Below are 13,730 nucleotides of genomic sequence, written 5' to 3'. Positions count from 1 at the left end.
TTCGTGCGTTGACTATAAATGCTGCTGATATTTGTACAAAGGTTATAGTGCTTTTATGTTTGAAAAAGATAAGATCTAAAAGGCTTTTAAGATAGTCTGAAGAGTTGGTATTGAAGTCTTTGAGACGTTACATTGTAGAAGGTTTTTAATATCTTCTTAGACCCTTTTCTTTGAGTTTCTAATCTTTCACTACTACTAATGCTGCACATAAACATTTGCTTTTGACGCAGTTCCAAGTTTGGAATTACATAGGTTAGATATTGGGACTACTTTTGGAAGTATTGGAGAACTTTAGGTTGATACCAATTCACACAGTGTCTGCCAGAATCTACGAAATGTTTTTTTTTTTCAAGGCGTAACTTTATTCTCTATCCAAACATTGTTTTCAACTTGAAATTATTTGTACATAGGGACATCTTTAAGATGTTCTGATCTTTCTATATCCTTAGACATAATATGACGTATGTGGCTGAAAAATTCATCGGAGACACCATGGGCAGAAAGCAATTAAAAAAAAACAAAGAAGGATCAATTTACGTTAAAAGATCATTTGAGTCAGGAGGTTACATTTTATTAGACGATCAAGTAACCGATGAGACCCGTTGGGATTAAAGCCCATCTTTATGGCACAAGCCTCACTCTCAGATCCAATTAATTTGGCAGTTATACGAAAAGCGATCGTTCTAAACACAAAGCAATAAGGTCTAGAATCCAACTCACTCCTGGATTAGTGTTAGTTATCATTTACCTTTTGAGCCACGAAGAGCTCGTAGACGACGCAAACGCCAGTGACGGTGATGCCTTGCTCCTTGCACAGCATCGCGACGCCAACGCATGCTGTGCACGCCGCTACGTACCGCCAGTCTGAAATAACATGGGAATTTAAAGCAATTCTTAGATTTCAACCAGGTTTGGTTTTGAGAAAAAGAATAGGAAATTGCTGCGTGGTCCCTGCAGAGTACGAATATAATATGGACACTCCCAATCTTGTCGTGGATGTTATAAAATACGTCTTAGGGATAAAAATGCAACCATCAGGCCTCTGTAGCCCGTTTAACCAGTGTGGGGAGTGCAAGTCAAATTCTCCATTTGCCTTTGGTAAATTGGAGAGGATCGTGTTCATGCAGTGGAAACTAGATGATCTAATAATGATACGTTACACACGAACAGACATAACAAATTAAATGAAAAATCGCAGAACCTTAAAAACCTATTAAAAAAAAGACGTTCACGTAACACATAATATTCTTATTACACAAAACACGAAAAAATATCAAACGAATGGATTACTACATTCAGAGGTGTGTCATAAATTACTTCTAAGAACGACATTAATGATTATCTACTAGGAAAAGCCGAGCAAATCAGATTTCAGCGATAGCACTGTTTACGGTAGTCTTAATGACGAGGCCGATACTAAAAGTTCCCCAACAGTCTGCTATCTAAACTGGGGCAGTAAAGGGGAAAGTATCTGACTTCTGCATTAAAGGCTTTCATTAGTATTAGGAACGTTATGAATGTCTCTTTAAGTTTTTGTTTCGGAAAATATTTATGTTACTTGCCTATCTACATTTTTGTTTTGAGGTAGACTATTATTGAGTTCTTGATCAAGTATCGAATCATTATGCTTCTAAGCACGTGTATTGTCGTCGACTATATCATTCTTATTTCTGTTGCTGGACATTGGCCTCTAAGCCCCAAATGATTTCCAGACCAGTTCGAAGTGGTCTATCGGCCTACATCTAGCTACATCCTGTAGCCTTTAGTATTAACAGCTTAGTTACTGATTCACATAGTTTTACCTGTATATCGTCTTCTGCTAGCAGCACGCGCATAGCACAGCAAAGCACCAAGGAAGAACAGTGACGAAAGCATCTCGGCCCTGCCCACTACACCGGTTACCTAAAAGGAAAAATATCCATTAAAATTGCAATTCATATTTACTACCAGCCTCACTTTACTATAAGTACCCTGAAAGAAAATATCCACTATTTTAATCAGGAACAAGTAGTGGTGTTAACAAGATGATCCAATTGTCATCGACTGTTTGCGATAATCCAATTTATTCGATAGTACTTTCAATCAAATAAGGCCAATGTTGCCAGTATACCGTTACTAGAGTAAAGTCTACCAATAAGAAACACATCCTCAACATTGTTAGCCTGAAGAATTTAAAACATAATGTTACCAGCACCAAATCGAAACGTCTACAAAGTCAGCAGACGTCAGTTGGCGAATTGGCCACAAAAGTGAGCTGTATAAAATATGGGGCTGTTAAAACGAGTGATTCTAATTGGAAAACGGACGTAAACGGTGAAGTTGAAAGATCGTCAAGTTTACTGTTAACTGTGTAAAGCAGAGCTGCTGTACCAAATAGGGTAGTGTTGTGAAGGCAACGCTGACTCGTGTAATTCTCTTATTATGGGAAAGTGTTTTTTGTACTTCTATTCTATTTATCATCGAGACTGATTACCTTAACCAATAGCAGCTATGAGAAGCTTAAACATTTTGGTGTCCTAAAAAGCCGTTAAAGATTTTAATCGATTGTAGGTATATTCTACATCAAACAAAGGACAGCACTAACGTGTTAAGTATTTAGTCTTTAGAACTCAATATTATCGATAATTTAGAACGATAATCTTTAAAAAATCAGCACATCACTACCAAGTTTTAAAGCGGGCCGCCTGCATTGTCGTTTAACTGACCGTCACAAAATTTTGTTGCCACACTTCAAATATCATATCTACAGCCTTTTACTGTATGTAAGCAGAACCAGCAACGTTTTATGGTGGAATAACTTATTCACTGCTCTGAATAAATGATGTTGCAATTCTGGGCCTGACCCACTTTAATAAATCGAAGCCAAAAAATTCTCATTGATTCTATTCGGAACAAGAATCTACGGAGATTTGAAAAGTTGCCTCCATTGTGCATATATGATGGAATACCTCCGCTCCAGGAAAGTAATCAGACGATGTACCTAGTGTATTATGTATTTGCTTAAATTTTTCTATCTATCAATTTATAACAGCCTTTGGGGCCACGGGCTTCTGTGCCCGGCAACATGCATTCAGTTTATTCTAGCTTGTTGCCGGATATCATCTGTCCATCTTTTAGACGGTCTTCCTTTGCCGCGGGTGTTATTGCGGGGTTTCCACTCCAAGGTCTTTCTGGCCCAGCGATCGTGGTTTATCCGTGCAATGTGTCCTCCCCATCTCCATTTACGGCTCTCAATCTCTTCCACCACGTTGCTAACCCCCGTCTTTTCTTGAATTTTTACTTTGCGTTTATTCAAACATAGATTCTCGAAGTGCAACTAAATTTTCAAGTGCCTTTTATAAAGTATCGCGTTTACATTCACACATATTGGCCTCTAAATCTTGTTCCGTCTCGCCATTTTAACTGGAATGCTTTGTTGTAACAGACGTTCCAATTTTGTTTATCGTCACAGAATAATGTGTAGATTCCAGTGTTGCACTCGCATTGTGCATCGTGGGATGGTTATAAACCGGTTCAATTTCAGCGGGACACTTGTCACTGGTGTTGCCAGATACAGATGTAACACTAAGATTGCACAGGAGACAAACACAAGTCCGATTGGCAATAGATATTTGTAAGACGCTTGTGTCATGAACGAGAAAAGAGGGTAAACTTTTGGAACTACGAATAACAACATCAATAGTCGCTTGTAGCGGTGCACAGTAAAACCAAAACTGGTTTTTGTGACACCGTCAATAGTTATCATTAATATTTGGAAATGCTATGTAACTTGTTTTAAATAAATAATAAGGATTTAGAAAATGGATCAGTCACATTATAGTTTCAGTCACACACAGTACGTCCACTGCTGAACAAAGGTCTTCTCCAATAATTTACCAAATTAGGCGGTTTGTAGCGACCTGCATCCAGGGTATTTTTTGAAAAATGCGCTCATGATAGAAGGTAATGATAAAGAGTTACAAACAACACTCCATTTAAACTGTACTCATATATTGCGGTTGTTCTGTTACAACCAACCAATAAATAAAAGTCAATTCGCAACACCCGTCGGGTTTTCATAGGACTGTAAAAAAGTACAGTCCATGCGTATAATTTGTGGCTAAAAATATGTTCGATTAAGAGCGCCGATACGCCGCTCATGGCTCGCATCGTTTTTAAATACACTTTAAAAGCCGTAGATATTCATTCGGCTGGAAACAACTGTGGTCAAATGCACGTTAAAACCGTATATTCGGCAAAAATGGAGATCAAAAGGCACGGGCCCATTGTTGTTGCAAGCGTTTAATTTTTGCTGGGGTATTACTGATACGCCAACATTTCGTCGGATCAAAGTTGTGCGCGTGGAAATTGAAGTGTGCGGGAATCGGAATGCTGCCTTTGCTGTGGTCCACGCATCATGAAACTGATAATTGGGCAATGGCATACATAAATACATCTCAATACAGGAAAAAATAAACTGATTTTGATTTAATGTAGCATGAGTAAGAACGGTGAAGCTTCACAAATACTCAATTAATTTCCTGGAAAAACTAATTCTAGTGGAGTGACAAAAATTATAACGAGCTGGCTCACCCAGTGAGTTAAGTCTACCCTATTTCATCACATGCGATAAAAGTTTGTTAAAACAAAGCGAGGGTGAAGCTTTGCTTTGTTGCTTTTTGTTTACATTTCTTGTTCAAAATGAGGGCCGTCACAAAGAAGCGACAACTAGGGGAGCGGGTCGCGAATGAAAAATTGCTTGACTTATTTTTGCGGACAGCTCCCATAGTTTTCCGTGGGGTGAAAACCTGTCATACATTCACGTACGGAACAAATGCGAGGGTGAATGTACCATTTGCTTTATAGGTGACGGAATTTTATGCAAGTAAGTATAAATGGTTGGTAATAAATCTTTCGTACTAATTTGTTACAGAAAACTTTCATAACAATACAGATATGTCCTAGCAAACAAACATTTGTGTATTGTGTATTGTCGTATATTCGAGGTCTTATCAAATCTGTCGACGCGTTTCGTCTAACTAAAGTGAGGTAAAATCATAATGTCACCAATTTCATACATAGATTTTCACTAGTGTTTGACTTTGTAGCTGTCAGAATGTATAGGAAAACCAACAGGAAAAATTAAACCAGCAGTCTAATTTGAAGTGCCTCACTTTTCTGGCGCTTACTCGGTTTCTAATCTATGCTTACAATAAAATATTTTAACAATAAAATTGATGAATGAAATACTTACAGCCTCCGTATGTATAGGGTGCACGGCAAACAAGATGGCGGCGACGAAACTTGCGAACTCTGGCAGGAACATAGCGCAGACCCTGCAACAGACAACTGGGTCAGAACTCAGAACTTGCCACCGAACTTAGAGATATCTTGGTAACTCAGTGGATGTATCTAAGTACGGTTATTAGCTGTGTTTTCGTTAATTGTTAATTGATGATCCAGATCCGTAGAAATCGTTTTGCCAAGTGTCCAGTCAACTAATTAGGTTTATAACTGGAACTGAGTCCAGTAAAGAAGTCGAGCTTTATTCTAAATTTCATTTTAAAATCGAAACAAAATGTCCTTACATCGTGTTTTTAGTGTACTAATAAAGAAAATTAAAATTACATTTGTAGTTTTCCGTAATTTACATCATCGTCATCTTATCGAAATATTATATTATCAAAATTAAGTTCAATACGGTGGTTTTGGCTACGTTAAGACTTCGGTCCAATAAAGCCATGTTAGATGGCTCAAAAGGTCAGGATGACACCAGCAGGGTGACTTGAATTCTTTCCTAAATTGTAATAACTCACACAGTCTAAGAATACGAAACTAAAATCAGCCAGACTGACTTAATTACAATTGTATTCAAAGAAAAAGCGAAGTAACGTAAAAACTTGAGAAGCCCGTGTACAGCCTCTAAAACTTTTAAGAAGCATTAAGAAGAGCTCTAATGAACAGAGCCCACCCTAGGGGGTTCGACTTCAAAGTTAGCAGAACTATTTTAAAACAGCTGAAGGTAGATTCACACATATCAGTCCGGAAGATAGTGTGGGTAGGCCTTACACTAGCTAGGTGAATCGACGATCTGGTGAAGGTCGCGGGAAGCTGGATGCGGGCAGCGCAGGACCAGTAATTGTGGAAATTCCTGGAGGAGGCTTTTACCTAGCATTGGACGTCATTTGGCTGAAACAAACGAACACTGATGTGTGTCCGTGAAGTCGCAGTTCCGTTACGGCCTCACAGTGCGAAATATTCTTTCATACCTACATTCTTTTAATCTTCATCTGTTTATGGCAACATTCATTCTCCACTTATCAGTGTCAGTGACGACACAGTGCTCTTAATGTCAGTGGATGCATTCAAATAGTTTTTTTTTAAATCACTGTGTAAGAGCTGCGCACGTGACATTGGCCGAACAGTGGCAAGTTCGTCGCTATCAACAAAAATAAAAAGTATGAAAGAATATTTTCGCACTGTACCGGTACTGTGGGTTCCCTGATATGTGTGAATCGGCCTTTACAGCAGACGTCCGTGCGCGCCGGAGTGTGTTGTTCGAGTGACAATAATTGGCGGGAAGTTTGCGGAGCGACACCGACATGTTTGGTTTCACAGCAACTTCTCGTGAACTTACGACTTTCAGCACACTTGTGGATGTTCGTTTTCTAGCACTCTCTTTTGTTTGGTAACGAAATAGAATAGGCTAGGAGTATGATAAAATTGTGTAAAAGCAAAGCGCTTTTAAAAAATGTCTATTGATAGAAAATTTGTGACTGATGACTTTTTACTCAAAAAGATTCAGACCAGTTTCAATGGTTTCTGATAGGTTCAGATAGTTACCGGATGTCTATGATCTAATTTAATAAAAGTTTACAGATTACAGATTGACTTTATCTGACAGTTTGCTGGTTTTTAAATGTAGTAAAGTAAGACATTGTGTTAACACGAGTGGAAAAGACCTTATTATCATTACATTCCTTCTAGAAAAACAAATTGGATATTAGTTCTTTAGAAGATTCTTTTAAGATTCCTTTGAAACGATAAATGATCGAGAATGGTGTAAGAGTGCATCCACCTGCAAGCTTAGGTCCATTGCACATTATGGAACAGTTTTAAACTCAGATCAATGATCTGAAGTTTTAAATAATCTATTATGCAAGTTATAATTAATATTATTTTCTTTCTTTCGTATGCCATTTGGTATCTTGGGTAATATTCGGTATTCATTAAAGGTAAAGAAGAAGAAATAATATTTCATTAGCCAACTAGTTTTAATAATTTGAGTCGGGCAGTGTGTCATCGGCCTAAACATAAAGTCAAAGAGCAGTCTCGGCCAACTTCTGAGTATCGGAATTAAGGCCGCCCATGCACGACGTCGCCAAAGCGCTCAATACTCAACAACTTTAATCTCCACTAAGACTCGTGCCCAGTGTGCTAAGCCGTAAAGTAGCGGGGTGATTCGAAGTGTGCAGCGGACTTAAAAACGTAGGTTTGACATCTATGATAAGAATGTCAATAGTTTTGCCCCTATATGTGCTCAATATACCTTGAACTAGTATTTGCAGATCCTGTAGATATAAATAGTTACATGATCGCAGTCAAAAGATATAAATCACGCTAATAAAATGACTGGGTTAAAATGAAAACTAAGCGTCGTTGATATTTTTTTAAAGATCATTACTGTTATAATGTTCAGGATTCGGCAGTTTAAATCCCTCTCAGTGAAGGTGCATTTGTCACGCAATTCTTTTTTTCACCAGGATCTACAACTTGACCTTAAAATTCAACCATTGAAGGTCAAGTTTCCCGGGGGAAAGATAAACTGTCAGTGGACCCGCAACGAAATTAATATAGGAGGAGTTCGAAGGTTCCTTAATACGTCGATTGTCGACTCAAGTCGCCCAGTGTGCGGCAGGGCTAAATCCCCGGCGAAGGTGCACTGATCGCCGACTAACTTCTATCAGAATTAAGGCGCTCGTTACCGACTTTTTGTGAGCAGCGAAATCTCTCGGAACTTCGCGAAAAACATTTATGACTAGTTTGTTGGTCGTAATGAGGCTTGGAGTATGGAAATGACCACTATTAGAATTGGAACGATTGTGTTATGAAAAATCGAATGCTGGATCGCTCTTGTTAATTAATAACTTTAAATTCTAGGACATATCTAGAATCTAAAGTTATTAATTAAGGACAATAATAATGACATAACCAGTGGGTTATAAAAATTAGAGTTAAATAATAAAGCACCGCAATAGGAACCTTTATGCCCGTTTTCACCATCAATCCCTAATTTTAAAGTGACCCCTAAGAAAACAAAATTCCAGTTATGTGTTTACATAAGGGTCACTTAAAAATTAGGGATTGATGGTGAAAACGGGCATAAGTCACATAAAATAATCAAATAAGAAAAAACAAATATAACTTCCCTAAGCAAGAGTTTGAGCTCTTATTTGCGCAGAGTGAAGATTCGGTTTCTTTACTCATGTGTTATTAGCCTTCAAGGTAAGGCACAAACTTACGTAAGTTACGTATTATTACGCCCCATTATTACGATTCCTAATCATTCCCATTATGTAATCTGCGTCACAACAAGTAAGATATACATTAATTAAATACGACTTCCAAAGCCCTCAAGGCAAAAATAATTGGAACAACAAGAATTTCATAAAGGCACCGTAAATATAAGCAAAAATATTTGCAAATGTAATAAATATTCAGTTTCACTCGAAAAGCAATTATGTACGTGTACGAATAATAAAGCGACATCCAAACAAATTCAATTGTGTTTGTTATTATATAAACCTAGCCAAATTAGGTTCCTTTCATTGTATCCAACATGACTAATAGCTGATCCAATTTGTATTGAAGCAGGTAGTTGTGTTTGTTCTTCAAAAGTTACTAAAATGACTGAAAAGTTATTGTTATTTCACTCACAACGACCATTCGACCATACCACAGTAGATAAATCATATACTGTGACCATACTAAGCCTTAGTTAAGTAACGTATTGTTTTGTCAGGTATAAAATAAATGTTTTAATATGTAAGCTGTGAGTATACCTACGGATAGATGTTTCGTATGGATATCAGGGTGATATCAGTCATTGGTTCTTAATCTCTTCAAAGCTCAAAAATGGACTCGAACTCTGTCATAATAATTAAGGCTTTATATTTTGAAGTAGCATGAATCTTGAGTGAAAATCGGTAATTGAGTATCGTTTAGTAACGAGCAGTATTATAAAAGTCTAGTAATAGTAAAGATTTAATTTTATCTGTGTGACTGAACTTTAGTTGAGTGGTGAGGTGATGATAAAATGAAATTTTCAGCGACGTTTCAGAATCCCAATAGCTTAAATAGATACAAATAGGTAGGTCAGTCTTTCTCTCATTAATACTCTTATTTACCCTTTTCATTCTAGTAGGTATTCATTTATATAAACTCTAAAATCATACACTACTCACTCGCTTCCCAGACTAGTGGGTAAAGTTTTAATCTGCCAGGTTCTACGTAGTTTGCCAGTTTACGAGTAAGTCGCACGATACATACTTGGAATAATAGTAGTAACTTCTCACCTATACTCGGGGCAAAAAGCAACGGGCAACTCGGAGCTGCAACATCGTCATATTGGCACGTGAGTTTGGTGTGGGGACACCATAAAACTGAATTATTTTCTTCTAAATACCCTACAAATCTCAAAGACGCTTTTTCCCTCTACTGTTCTTCTTTTCCCACCGGGTTCATGAAATTTAAAAATGTACTAAGAAAATGCTTTTTTGTTTTTTATCGTGAAACTCGCGGACCTGTGCTGTGGGATCCAAAGTATCCTACTAATATTATAAATGCGAAAGTTTGGATGTTTGTTACTCTTTCACGCAAAAACTGCTGAACGGATTTTGTTGAACAGTATTATTATTTGTAACCCAGATTAACATATAGGCTATAATTTATGCCGATCTGTGATACTAAATTTCACGTGGGTGAAGCCGCGGGCAAAAGCTAGTGAACATATATTTTTAAAACAATAGAGCTTTGGGAATAAGCCCTCAAGGAACAGCAGAATAATCGTATAGATGGATGGGTGCAAGAAAAATAGCCCCACCATAAACCAGTGATCATAAAGAATCTCTCCGTCTTAAATTTATAGCCAGTAATCAATCTAGGTCACAAATCTGACCCATACCAACTAACCGACAACCGCATGTCAGGTCGATCGATGGTGGTAAAATGTCTCTTGTTATCTTTAGTACTTTAGTTTTTAAAAGTTTTCACTGTTATGATGTTTTAAAACATCATAACAGTGAAATTTTGCAGCTGCAAGGTTAGTTTAGTTAATTGCAAAATAGATGAAGGATTGGGGGGCGAAATGTAAAAAATCGGTATTATCGATTGAAAGAAACTGAGAGCCTTTCGAAATTATAACACGTTATGCCACTTGTCTAGCTCGTGGAACCCTTAGAGGTCGCATGAGACCGTGGTAACATTTAATTTCTATTGTGATTCGCTGGTACTTGAACGACTACAGGGACTGGTCTCAGCGATACCACGACCCCATTGAACTTTTATACTTGATGATACAGATGCACATGCTCATAAAATGATATGCTTATTAGTATGATTAAAACAAGCGTGCTCAAATAATTTCAACGCACATGCTACTAAGTAGCTATTACTCAATGCTCAAATGCTTTCGTGCTAGTAATGAGCATGTGTATCTGAACCTTAAGGCTGAGTTGCACCACCTTATTTTGTTTTTGAGAGATTTTTGACGTTTGTCAAAGTTAAAATGATGGTGGAACTCAACCTAAGTATTTTCCTAGAAGATTGGTTACCCTAGTCTCTATAAGTAACGAGCTAGCACTTTGCGTGTTTCGCCTCGGGGGGCAACTTGGGGTGACTTAACACCATGTTTGTTAGCGAGTCTTTATGATTCTAATTTTGTTTGCATCCAGGGGCGCGCATTTGTTCTTCGACGTAGGCGGTAGCTAAGTATGTAGGTAGGTACTTCTAAATTATAAACCCCTGATTTTGATAATTAAAAACCGTCTAATTGTTTACACAGCCATGTCAGCCATATTCTAAAAGAGTCATGGTACCTACTTTTCTAGCTAAAATCCAATCATTGGTCTTCCATCATCTTTCAGTGTGTGGGTTGCTTAAATTAAATTTAGGTAACCACTATTGAAAGCCTTCACCGATCACTACTGAAAACCCCGCAAGCCTCCGAGCCATCGACAACATTTTTATTGGGATTCCATAATATCCTTATAATAATTATAAGGACATGACCCTAATTAGCAATCATAGCTGGGCATTAACTCGTTAATCCGTTAATCGTTAATTAACGAAGTTAACATTTCTATTAACGGATTAACTTTTAAGTTAACTTTAAAAATTGTTAACGGACTCGTTAACTTCCGTTAAAGTATCCTAAGTCCGTTAATCGTTAATCCAGTACCTACTATTTATCAAAAAGATACAGCAGGCACGCTGAAAAACGCGTTCTGACAAGTACCTACGTTCGGGCTTCCAGAACTTCCAGAACCCAAAGCAACAGTTTTTGTAATCAGATCACTAACGCAACGATATATTAAAATGCATTTTTTTATTTATTTACAACTGAATTTAAGACAAGAGGTGGAATTGTGTAAAGCATTCGTTATAATTTGACAGTTCATAACGTACGATTATTCTGTCAAACGCTTTGTATAACTGACTTTATCGTACGTTATGAACTGTCAAATGATTACGATTGCTTTACACAATTTCACCTCAATTCTCAACCGATTAAGCTGTATGGTATACTTATGTAAGTAGGTACGATGATAATGCAATGTTATTGTTGACGATGGCCACCTAGAGTAGGTACAACTTAGCTAGATTTAAATATTATTAATTAAAATGGCTACTTATGAAACTAATTTACTATCTTATTAGATTTGCCTTTCATTTGTATGAATATGTAACTGATGGTGCCTGAATGTAGGCTATACAGGGTCCTTCTAAACTAGCTACATTCCGTTTAATGGGGGCATCTATACAGTACACTGAACAAGTTCACCAAATTTTCAGTAGGTATGTGTTTTATAATGATTTTACAAAGTTACATTTTCTGGCAAAAATAAAATTCATTGCGTCTTACATAATGGAACATGCTGTATTTTTTACTCACGCAACAAAGCTGTAGTGTATTCATTCTGCACAGGAACACGAGACACAACACACACAACGATCACTACCACTGCACACTTTTTTGTTGTTTACACTCACGTCATAACAACTCACAGGCCTCACAGCAGTCGTCACAGCTGATAGCCGATTAGCTGATCAACTGATTATCTTATGTTGATCACAGTAAAATGGATTCACGATACCATCGAAAAATCAACCTTTGCTGGCCATGATTTTTAAGGCGCGTCTTAGTAAATTTATTTGCATTTGTGCACCTGTGCGTCATAGTTCACTTCACGAGCACTACAAAACGCACCTTCACACAAGAAAGCTAGTCAAAAACTGAATTAAATCAAAGCGCACGCGCCGACAAATGCCGACAAGCCGCACGCCTTTTGTTGACACAAAGACGCCGACGCCGCCAAAGCAAGAGCCGAAAAGTTGGCATAGGCGTACAGTCGACAAAAAATAAACTTATTTATTTATTATTTTATCTGCTTCCTTTCGATTTCAATTGATTCGAATCTAAATTGTGGTGTTGAGTATTTCATGGTAAAATATCCTATAACAGATAATAATTAAAAATTAATCAAACTTATTGTTTTGTGAAGGTAATTCAATGGCCTAGTCAATTTATGTAGAAACATTAAATTAGACTATTGAAGCAAATAAAACTCTTCAATTTGTTTGTATTGATATTCCAATTATCCTAAATCAAAGTCCATCCTAAAAATAATCGTTAATGTCATCATTTCTATTACAATAGAAAAGTAGATGAGGTTGGTAGGTACCTAATTAGTTAAATAAAATTTCCGAATCATTTCCGTTCCAACTTGGTATTTATTTATGACCTATCTTATGTACCTATGATTTAACAATAAACACAATTTTAATTTGAATAGTAAAAAAAAAAAAAATTTGAATAGTAAAAAAAAGTTTGTTGCATTTCTTAATTTTATTTTGGTGACTGTACATTGCGCTAGCCGGCGGCCGGCGGCACGTGTCTAAAATGGCGGCGACAAGTTCGTTTGCTGCGCCGGCTAGTGTTGTACGATACGACACTCGAGTCTTGGAATCTTACTTATTATAAGTTTGAAGAAAATAAAATAGCAATGAATAAGGACTGTGTGTTTATTATTTTATTGGACCGTTTTAACTTTTTGATTAAGAAAATCGTCAGTCTTTAGATGGATACTTCTGATTCGATTATTTGCGTTTAATGCAATTTGATTGATATTACATTTGTATTGTGCGATTTATTTTATTTTCAATCAGGATATAACATACGGATGATGATATGAAATCACTCATTATTGCCTATTAGTAGGTAGGTATACACCAACTCAAGTTCATGTCATGATTCAGTCTAGCTCAAAGAACTTAAAATACTCGAAAGGACTCGGAAGGCTCAATGATTCATGTGAAGTCTTAAAAATAAACTCAAGTCTCGAAACAAAGACTTTTAAGACTCGAGATTCTTACTTACATACAACACTAGCGCGGTCAACTTTTTTGCTTCGTTTCGTTGCTACGTTTGAAATAAAAGATTTTTGCAAGCGCAGAGGTATTTTAATTTTTTT

At 37.0% G+C, this 13,730-nt stretch overlaps 1 protein-coding gene across 1 annotated transcript in view; it reads right to left on the bottom strand.

The window, feature by feature from the left end:
• Tmtc3 (Transmembrane O-mannosyltransferase targeting cadherins 3) overlaps window positions 1-13,730 on the bottom strand; it is a gene marked incomplete at its 5' end in the record, with an annotated part of 34,240 nt that overhangs the window by 8,168 nt on the left and 12,342 nt on the right. Inside the window, 3 exons of the mRNA XM_028305062.1 lie at window positions 749-864; window positions 1,803-1,902; window positions 5,234-5,315. Of these exons, the coding sequence (XP_028160863.1) occupies window positions 749-864; window positions 1,803-1,902; window positions 5,234-5,315 (298 nt within the window). The remainder of the gene's footprint in view (window positions 1-748; window positions 865-1,802; window positions 1,903-5,233; window positions 5,316-13,730) is intronic.

Source organism: Ostrinia furnacalis, unplaced genomic scaffold (assembly GCF_004193835.3).
Source record: "Ostrinia furnacalis isolate ACB-3 unplaced genomic scaffold, ASM419383v2 OfSCF1635, whole genome shotgun sequence".
Classification (NCBI taxonomy): Eukaryota; Metazoa; Arthropoda; class Insecta; order Lepidoptera; family Crambidae; genus Ostrinia; species Ostrinia furnacalis.
Note: the sequence above shows the minus strand (reverse complement) of the source record. Positions and strands in the feature narration are given on the sequence as shown.